Source organism: Apium graveolens, chromosome 7, assembly GCF_009905375.1.
Source record: "Apium graveolens cultivar Ventura chromosome 7, ASM990537v1, whole genome shotgun sequence".
NCBI classification, from domain to species: Eukaryota; Viridiplantae; Streptophyta; class Magnoliopsida; order Apiales; family Apiaceae; genus Apium; species Apium graveolens.
The window spans coordinates 33,490,809-33,501,649 of NC_133653.1; the positions used below are offsets into that span (position 1 = coordinate 33,490,809).

General features: G+C 35.3%; 1 protein-coding gene across 1 annotated transcript; it reads right to left on the reverse strand.

Moving 5' to 3' along the window:
• Positions 1–7,726: 7,726 nt before the first annotated feature.
• LOC141673483 (uncharacterized) lies at positions 7,727–8,478 on the reverse strand. Its single transcript, XM_074480233.1, has 3 exons — positions 8,452–8,478; positions 8,091–8,363; positions 7,727–8,002 (listed from the first exon to the last, which is right to left on the reverse strand). The coding sequence occupies exons 1-3, from the start codon at positions 8,476–8,478 to the stop codon at positions 7,727–7,729; spliced, it is 576 nt and encodes a 191-aa protein (XP_074336334.1).
• Positions 8,479–10,841: the final 2,363 nt, after the last annotated feature.

Genomic DNA, 10,841 nt, shown 5'->3' on the forward strand with positions numbered 1-10,841 from the left:
ACTGTTTTATCTGTCTTAATTCAGTACTAACACATTTAACTACAAAATTTTAATTTACTTTGTTCATCACCATAAACACTTCAAGAAAAGCAAAAAAACACAAAATCACATTCACCCCCCCCCCCCTCTGTGTGTGATTCATTATCTAACAAGTGGTATCAGAGCAAAATCTGAAAGTAAAAAGATTCAAGATCTTGAAAGAATGAATACACAGAAAATCAGTAGTATCAAAATACCTACTTTTGATAAAACTAACTACACTCTTTGGAAGAAGAAAATGTTGATGTTTATCAGGATAGCCAATCCATTATATATTCAGATTCTCAAGAATGGGCCTTTCACTCCTATGGTAAGAGTTGAGGAATATAAAGATGGAGATATGGTCATTCCAGCTCATTATGCTCCTAAAGATCCTTCAGAATACACTGAGCCTGAGAAAGAAAAAGTCTCCCTAGACAGTGGCTTGCAGCTGATCTTGATAGAGTCACTTGATAATGTAATGTACAATAATATTGTCAACTGTGACATTGCTAAACAGATCTAAGAGAAGATTGAAATACTTTGTGAAGGAACAGAGGAAGTTAGGTCAAATCAAAGAAGGATACTGATTTCACAGTATGAGGGTTTCATGGCTAAGCCAAAGGAAAGTATTACTGATGTGTTTGAAAGGTATAACAAGCTGATTAATGACTTGCAGCTGCATGATAAATATTATGAAGCTGAAGAAGTGAACTTGAAGTTTTTTTTCACACTCCCTGATCATTTGGAACAGAAAATTTTAGCAATCAGAGAAGGGAGAGACTTGAGCAGAATAACTCTGGAAGTTTTATATGGAATCTTAAAATTTATATGAATTAGAAATGATTTAAAGAAAATCATTAAGAGCTGGTCAAGGGCATGTTGTAGATGATTTATGTGCTCTAATTTTTAATGAAAGTCAGACCTCTAATGATGAGCCAAGATCCAAGACTCCAATTACCTCAACAAGTGAGCAAAGAAACAATGATTCACAGTAACAAGTTATATAGGAATTGGAAGAAGATGAGTTCTACACCCTGGATGAACTTGATGAGCTAGATTAGTCAATGGCCTATCTAGCAAGAAAGTTCTCTAACATTAGAGTAAAGAGGCTAAGATTCTTCAAGGGTAAAGGACAATCATTCAACAAAGATAGCAGATGGAAAGGAAAAGGGAAGTACACATCTGATAGCAAAAATGGTTACAAAACTGGATTTGTTGATAGATCAAAGATAAGGTGCTATTATTGTGATGAGCTAGGCCATTTTGCTACAGAATACAGGAAACCCAAGAAAGCAAAGAAAGACAAAGCTTATCTTGAACTGGAAGCAAAGTATGAAGCTCTTCTGAGAAACAGCAAATCAAAGCCTATATTGCAGAGGGAAAGAGTTGGGATGATTCTGATAATGATGAAGATGAGGAAGTTAGAAATTATTCATTTATGGCCTTGGAGCAAGAAGAGTCATCCTCATCAAAAATACAGGTACCAACTCTTACCACCATTGATTTAAATGTGAGTCAATATAAGGAAACTGTAGAAAAGATGAGCACATAAATGTTTCACATTCATACAAGTATGGTTGCTGCAAATGAAGAGGTTAGCAGACTGACAAAGATAAATGAGAAGCTTGAAAATGAGAAACAAGAAACTGAGTTATTACTGGTAGAGCTTGAAGCTGTGAAACAAGAAAATGCATATCTGAAGAACAAGCTCAAGTGTGTATATGAGATTGAAGCTGTGTTAAGGGAGGAGTTAGAAAAGAATGAAGTCAAGTTGAAATCTTTCAGGAATGCATCTGAGTTGGTTGGAAAATCCCATGAGAAGAACAAGTCATGTGCAAATATTGCTATTGGTCTTGATTATGATGCCTTGAACAACAAGAAAAAAGTTGTAGGTGAAAAAGGGAAAGCAAATGAAAATGAAGATGTTCCAGCTATGCTGAAAAAGGTTGGCTCACCTATATTCAAAGCATGTGAAGTAGATTTCAGTAAAGAGGAGTTGATCGTAAAGAAAGAAATTGATGATGAAGACAATGAGAAGAAAAATGCAGAAACAGCTCAAACTTCAAAAGCTGAAAAGAAGCTCATGGATAACCAAGATTCCAAGACACCTGTCAAGGAAATAAAAACTGAAGATGCAAGAAAGAAGAAGAAGAATAGAAATGGGAAGATTGGGATAAACAAAAGAAACAATTTGACTTATGTTATAGATGCTCCAAGGAAGAAATGTGAAAAGTGTGGCTCTATGAATCACCTAACTCACCTTTGTAAAAAGGTTGTTAGCAAGCCAGCTGAAGGAGTCTGCAAATATAATGAAGCCAAGGCAAATGATCCCTATTCATTTTGTGATAAATTTGACTGCATTCCCTGTAACCTAAAAGTAATAAAAAGTTGCGACAAGCTGAGTGTAGATCTCAAAGAAGTCAGTATTGGATCTACAGCTGTAAGGGAAAATGCACAAACATCTATGAATGCTATTATTTCTGAGACTTCTAACTCTACTTCTGCTAAATCAGTTAACAAGAAGAAAGTACCCAACACTTTTTGGGTTGCTAAACACACGTAAATCTCATTGTATGCAGGGCAAAATGAAGAAGGTCATATGGATCATAGACAGTGGATGCTCCAGGCATATGACAGGTGATAAGGCCCTGCTATCATAATTTGAGGAGAAAGCTGGCCCTTTGGTGACCTTTGGAGACAACATCAAAGAATTCACAATGGGATATGGAAAGATTATTTCTGGAAATATTGTCATTGATGATGTAGCTTTGGTAGCTGGTCTTGAAGTAAATCTTCTCAATGTTAGCCAGTTTGCAGACAAAGGTTTTAAAGTTCTATTTGACAAAGAAGAATATATTTTCATCAACAAGAAAACCAATGAAGTTGCTCTGAAAGGAGCAAGGAAAGGAAGCTTGTTTGTTGCAGACTTGAACTCAATAAATGAGGATGAAATTTGTTGCTTCTACACAAGATATCCATAGAGCAAAGCAAGTTATGGCATAAGAAACTCTCACATCTAAACTACAAGGAAATCAACACTCTAGTCAAGAAAGAGCTGGTGAGAGACATGCCAAAATTAGAGTTTGCTCAAATTGAAGTCTGTAAAGCCTGTCAGAAAGGAAAAATGAAAAGATCAAGTCACAAGTCAAAAACTGTGAATTCCATAAGTGCACCCTTGCAACTTATTCACATGGACTTGTTTGGGCCAGTAAATGTCTTATCAATTTCAAGAAACAAATATGCACTTGTGATAGTGGATGACTTCTCAAGATATACTTGGGTAGAATTCATGCACTCTAAAGATGAAACTCCACACATCATAATTGAGCACATAAAGAAGATAGAAAAATGGGCTGAAGATCAAAACTGTATAAAGAGATTGAGAAGTGATAATGGGACATAATTCAGAAATGCAACATTAAGTGAATTCTGTAAAAATAAAGGCATTGTTCAAGAATTCTCTGCTGCTAGAACACCTTAACAAAATGGGGTAGTTGATAGAAAGAACAGAACATTAGTAGAAGCTGCAAGGAAAATGTTGCAAGATGTCAATCTGCCAACTAGTTTTTGGAAAGAAGTTGTACATATTGCATGCTATACTCAAACCAGATATCTCATCAACAAAATTTATGAAAAATCACCTTACTCAATCATGTCTAAGAGAAAGCCTACTGTAAAGCATCATCATGTGTTTGGAAGCAAGTGTTACATCTTAAAAGACAACTCTGAATATGTGGAAAAATTTGACTCAAAGGTTTTTGAAGCAATTTTTTTGGGATATTCATTGGAGAGAAATACCTACAAGGTCTATGTAATTCATCAAAAGAAAATCATGGAGAGCACAGATGTGACTTTTGATGATGACAAGTGTCCAGGTTTGGAATGCCTTGATGATAATGAAGCTGAAGCCCTTGCATTTGAAAATCTCAACATTGACAGTGATTTTGATGAAGAGAATGAAGGCAATGCACAACAGATGATGAATGAAGAGACTATTAAATAAGAAAATCATGAAAATAGAAGCTCATCTCATACACCTGAATTTGATAGCACAAACTCAAGGGGGAATGATAAGAAAGATCTACTAGTCATACCAATAATGAAGAAAATGATGAAGGCACCAGTCAACAAACTCACACCAGAAAATGGGATAGGAGTCACAATTAAAATACAATAATTGGTGATCTCAATGCTGGTGTAAGGACTAGAAATGCAACTGCTAATGAGTGCCTACATGCATGTTTTCTGTCACAAGTAGAACCTAAGAAAACTGAAGAAGCTCTTATGGATCCTGCTTGGATATCTGCTATGCAAGAAGAGCTTAATCAGTTTGAAAGAAACAAAGTTTGGGAGTTAGTTCCTGCACCTAAGAACAAAAGTGTAATTGGAACAAAATGGATATTCAGGAACAAGATGGATGAAAATGGTATAGTTACCAAAAATAAGGCAAGGTTGGTTGCAAAAGGCTACTTATAGGAAGAAGGAATTGATTATGATGAAACTTTTGCTCCAGTTACAAGACTTGAAGTAATAAGGATTTTTCTAGCATTTGCTGCACATTCAAATTTCAAAGTGTATCAAATGGATGTCAAGAGTGCCTTTTTAAATGGTGAATTAGAAGAAGAAGTTTATGTACAATAACCACCTAGCTTTGAAGATCCGGAATTTCCAGATTTTGTGTACAAGCTACTCAAGGCTCTATATGGACTAAAGCAGGCACGTAGAGCTTGGTATGACATACTGATAGATTTTCTACTTAAGCATGGTTTCATTAGAGGAACAATAGATAAAACACTCTTCTACAAGCTTCATGGTGGTGATATGATCCTAGTTCATATTTATATGGATGGTATCATTTTTGGTTCCACTAATGAGAAGTTATCAAAGATTCTCTAAGCTTATACAGAGTGAATATGAAATGAGTATGATGGGGGAATTAAGTTACTTCCTTGGACTTCAAGTCAGTCAAAGAGGTGATGGTTTTATTAGAGGAATAATAGACAAAACACTCTTATACAAGCTTCATGATGGTGATATGATCCTAGTTCAGATTTATATGAATGATATCATTTTGGTTATACTAATGAGAAGCTGTGTCAAAGATTCTTTAAGATTATACAGAGTGAATATGAAATGAGTATGATGGGGGAATTAAGTTACTACCTTGGACTTCAAGTTAGTCAAAGAAGTGATGGGATCTTCATCATCCAAACTAAGTATGTTAAAGATTTATTGAAAAAGTTTGGCATGATTGATTGTTCACCTGCATCTACACCTATGTCTACAGCAATAAAGTTGGATGAAGATAAAAAGGGTAAGTGTGTAGATATTACAAGATACAGAGGAATGATTGGATCATTGGTTTACTTAACTACAAGTAGACCAGACATCATGTTTGCTACATGTCTGTGTGCAAGATTTCAAGACAATCCAAAAGAATCACATTTGATGGTTGTGAAGAGGATTTTCAGATACTTGAAGGGGACTCCAAACTTGAGATTATGGTATCCTAAGGGAACTAATTTTGAAGTTGTTGGATACACAGATGCATATTTTGCTGGATTCAGGGTTGACAAAAAAAGTACTAGTGGAAGCTGTTAGTTTCTTGGACAAAGACTTGTATCCTGGTATAGCGAGAAACAACAATTTGTGTCAACTTCCACAGCTGAAGCTGAATACATAGCTGCTGGAAGTTGTTGTGCTCAAGTGCTTTGGATTCGAAATCAGTTAATGTATTATGGCCTAGTGTTCACTACTAGAAATTTGTCAATAGACATCGCTTATTAGCCGATGTCTATTTAAAATCCAAGCGATGTCTTTGCATGCGATGAGAAAGGTAGGTGCATTACACATCGCTTATTAGCCGATGTCTATACACAGTTTAGACATCCTTTTTCTTAACAATGTGATGTATTTTTCTTCAATGTATACCTTCACTATGGTTTCAGTTATTCATTCATATGTCATGTATATCATTTTAAACTTATCACATATAAAGCAATATGATACATTAACATCGAAAAACTTGTTAAACTGATGTGTAACTTAACATATTACATCAGTCTTTTATCAGAAGCGATGTCGTACCTTTCTTTTTTTAATGAAACCGATGTCTTTGTGTGTGTTTAACATCAGTTCTTTCAAAATGTGATATATATTATATTGTTTTACATCAGTCATTTCTTGTGAGCTGATATATGTGTCTGCTTATGACATCAGTTTATTGTATGAAATGTCATATTTGACTACATTTTACATCAGTCATTTTGTTCATGAAGTGATGTTTGTTTATTTTATTTTATTCATGAATCCCCTGTTTCAATCAAATGCCCAAAACCCAAACAAGAGTCATCCAAAAACATACCAACTGCCATTTTACCATTCCAAAACTAATCAAACCAAAACAAACGCAAAAACAAACATACATTCATTGATTTACCATAGATTAAACCAAGTACGTACATATATCCACCACAAACCAAACTTCATAATCCAAACAAACTACATAACTGCAAAAGCAAGTACTAGACATCCAACATCGATCATTTACATAGTTCATCCCAAACAGAAATTTACCAACTAAAGTTCCCCCATTATATTTATCAACAAAAACCACTAGTAGCTCTTACAAATTCTTACAAATTCAGTCTACATAAAGGAGCTGCAGATTAGGCCTTTTTATAAGAAGGACTCGATATGGATAAGAGTCTCACATCGAACCACGTCCAGCTCAGCCTTGGCAACAGTCACCTTTCGATTCTTTGTCGACCACTGAAAAGTGTAACACACAGGAATTAGTAACAATGAATTCTACCACAAATTATATGTACACCAATTATATCAAGAATGAATTAAGAAAAAAATATACCTTTTTGAAAAATGTCATTTCATTATCCATGGCAATTTCTTTCATATACCACATAACAACATAGCCGCATTCAGTTCCACCGGGCTGTTTGGGGCATCCCTATTTATTCAAAAAAACTCAGACCAATTAATAAGTAAATTAATGCCCCTATCTAACTGAAAAAACTCTGACTAATAAGTAAATTAATGCCCCTGGTTCTTACGGTAATATATCTAATAGTCGGTGCTTTATTTTCCCTTCTGGCCTGAACATTGAACGCAATCACAACCATGTCATCTTAGTAGTATCAATAACACAAATTGATTGATATCTCAATAATGAAAATAATCACTCGAAATTAAATGCAAATACCTTGATATTGCTTTTTCCAACTCGGGAAAGGTAGTTGAACGAGGCAGAGGATTGAGTATGAAAACCTCGCCCGCCCAAATCACAACCAATATCCAATGGCAGCTATTTTTTATAAATATTTATAATAAACAGAATTAATATCAGAATCATATCATTTTGAATTTCATGCTTATAAATAAATAAAGCGATTTATAATAAATTTGGAGACATTTTTTATGTACTTACTTGCTATTATGTGGCATAAAAAAGAGACGATCAGGATTACCCTCTTTAAATCGACTAACCAAATTATCTTCAAAATTGTTGTTCAAGGTAAACGAGACTCCGGGATCACAGAAAGCAAATTGCTCCAAATTTTCATTTTCACAAACCATGCAATGCAAGTATCTGCATTGCAAATAAAATGAAATTATAAAAAAAAACAAGAATATAAATGCAGAATTTATCGACAAGAAGACAAGACAATTATTAAAAAATTTATACTAATCACGTCATGTATGCAGAAATTGCTGCTTGGCCAATCATTTTAAACTCAAGCAAATTAATTATGTTTTCATGCAAAATGAAAATTCTTTTCTCAACACCAAACACCTCCGCATCGCACGGGATTTGAATGGAGTTTCCAGTGGACTTCATGAATGTCGTTGCATGTTTATACAACCGAAAGCGCTTCGGAACATTTTTATTGGTTTCCATATTCTCAAATAAGGACTGAACCTTATGCAAATCAGTTAAAGAATCCTTCCCTTTCCTTTTACTTTTCTGAAAATATTATCAAATTTATTAAAACAAATATAGAGTTAATATAATAGTGCGAGATCCAATAAAACATAGATGTAAAAATATATACCGCGGTAGCTGGGGCATCTGGGAATATGATTAAGTCGTAGGGCCATGAGACGTAGGAGCCAACAGCCTGCTCTACTGTTTCAATCTCACCGACTACCGGAATAGGAATCTTGGCTTGTCCTTGGATTGGCCCATCCATTGAGACACGAGCACAACCAGGCTGCATTGGAAATCCGTGAATAGATTTGTTCATGTCATCATCGTCAAATAACAATCCAAATGCCACCTTATTTTCTATTATGCCCACAACCAACTCATATTTTCGTGGACCAGCCTACACACATATATATATTTAACGAGTAACTATGACGAATGCTTGAATAATGTCGAGCTAAATTAAATAAATGTGCTTATTATTTTACCTTGTTCTCTGGTGGAAAAGGATCCATTTAATCATCAACTATTTGAGCATCACAACTTGCTTTATCCGAAACCAGAGGAGATGAAATATTTGCTTTATTGAGCAAGCCCTTTAGTTCAGCCAACTCCTGCCTTGTCTTCTCCATTTCCTTCGCCATCTCTTGCTTGGCCTTCTCCAACTCTGCATCCCTCTCACAATCCCGGGCCAACAGCTCAGCTTTGGTTATTCTACTTCTTTTTCCATTTGGTAAATTAAAGAAAATTGATGGGCTAACAAAGCCTCCAACTCCTCAAACCCTCCCCGAATGTTCGGGAGTTTACAAGGACGTAGTTAGCACATCTTGACTCCCAGAAGAAGTGAATTCCCCCTTACTTTGCAGCTCCAGTAAATTCTCCTGTCATGAGAATGTTAACATATAAATTAGAACTGAATGAACCTCCTCATAAAAATATTAAAATTAGAACTGAATTGAATTGAATTAAAAAAATTAACGTTGCTTGTTAAATACTCACAATTCTTTTCCCTATTTCAGCTAGCTGTGGATCAACCTCCTCATCATCAAGTTTTCCCTTACGAGCCTTTTGCCACATAAGAGCCCGATCAGGTTCTTCATCGGGAGCCAAGGTTCCTTTCTTTTGCTGATTAAAATCAAAAAAAATATTAAAACAACAATATATGTAGAATGCAACTATTTAAGTTCAATGCTTAAACCGAGGTTACCTCTTCTTCCAACAATCCACATAACCCTTTCTAGATGTGCGGTGAGGATATTTTTGATTGCTCACCCGCTCCATTTGTTTTTCACTAAGCGACTACAACAAACATTTTAAATAATATTAATATGCTATTTTTCCTAAAATATTTGTAGTACACAAAAATATCAGTTCACAACATAAATAAAACACAGATATAAACACACGATCTCTTTCGCGTATACCTTCCATATCGAGGTAGTCCTTTCAACAACAAAATTTTTCCAAGCCTCCTTACCAATAAAAGCATACTTCACTGGAGGCTTTCGTAGTTTCTTCTTCTGTCCAAGATACGGCTTAACATAATCCCTTGTTAAATTTGCTTTAAAATTTCTCCACTTTGCTCCTGCAGACCTGATCAGCCCCTTCTGAAGTTGCTTGGGGACTTTAAATGTCTCCTGAAACCAATGTTATGCTCTACATGAGTACAAGAAAATGCAAAATTTACAAAGTGCATAAGAAATTGGTTATTTATATATCTTCACATCGATCCATATTTTCTCCTTTAGTTCATCGGGTACCTTTGACCAGTTAGGATAATCAATCGGAATCATCGTCCTAGCCCACATTCCTGTGCCTTGCATTCCCGACTGGAACTCCATGGCATTGCACGATACCTTTGCTTTCTTGCCCTGCGCCTTCCTCGCCACCACTTTGTGCATAGCGGAAACCCCTTGGGCAGATCCATACCTTTTCTTTGTAGTTTCGGAAGTAGTGACTGTTGCCTTCGTGTCTTCCATAGAATCCACATTTTCATCTTGAGGTTCTATTTCCGGCTCCAAGCTTTTATCCACCTCCTCATCTGACTTGTTGGGGCCTTCTTGGAATTGTACTTTAGATATTTGTTTTTTATTTTCCATTTATCTTTTTCAATCTGAAAATGAAACATATATTTCATTAGTCACAAGCATATATAAATAGTTATAAACAGTCATAACTAAACTAGTGAAGTATGCATACATAAACAGTTATAAACAGTTATAAACAGTCAGACACGATGACTATATGCATTCATAAACAGTCATAAACATATAAAAATTTAGATAATATCATTAGGCATAAACAATGCTAAACAGTTACAAAAAAGGAGATACATGACTGCAAATAATATTGTCACTTCTTAACCCAAGTGCCCTTAATATTTTCTCTAATATTTTTTTCAACATCTTCACCGACATCACATATAGGAATTTGGCAGCAGAATGGAGGATTTTCCATGGTTGTGTCTCCTAAATCATCGTCGTTATACACATCTTGGTAGTCTCGTGTTGTAGAGGTTAATACAACGGACCACTTGGCATCCACCGGATCTTCAATATAATAAACTTGCTTTACTTGATCCATAGACACATATTTATCTCTCTTTTGTCCTTGTCGACTTAGATCGACAAGTGTGAACCCAAGATCATCCACCTTAATTCCCTTGTCATTATCTCCCTAATTACATAAAAATAACAGGGCTTTGAATGCATGATAATCTAGCTCCCATATTTCTAAGATAACACCGTAAAATGTCAAGTCACTTTCTACGGGGTTCAAATCTTTAGCGCTAGACACTTGGACAGTTTTAGCAACTAAAGACACTCCGCTGTTTTGAACAACCCTCACACCGTCTCGCTCTTTTGTAAAGTATCGGACC

Coding starts and splice junctions, on each gene's coding strand:
- LOC141673483 (XM_074480233.1), bottom strand. CDS start 8,478: ATGGATCCTTTTCCACCAGAGAACAAG. Junction 8,364..8,451: donor CTTTTCCACCAGAGAACAAG/GTAAAATAATAA, acceptor ATATGTGTGTAG/GCTGGTCCACGAAAATATGA. Junction 8,003..8,090: donor CAGATGCCCCAGCTACCGCG/GTATATATTTTT, acceptor TAATATTTTCAG/AAAAGTAAAAGGAAAGGGAA.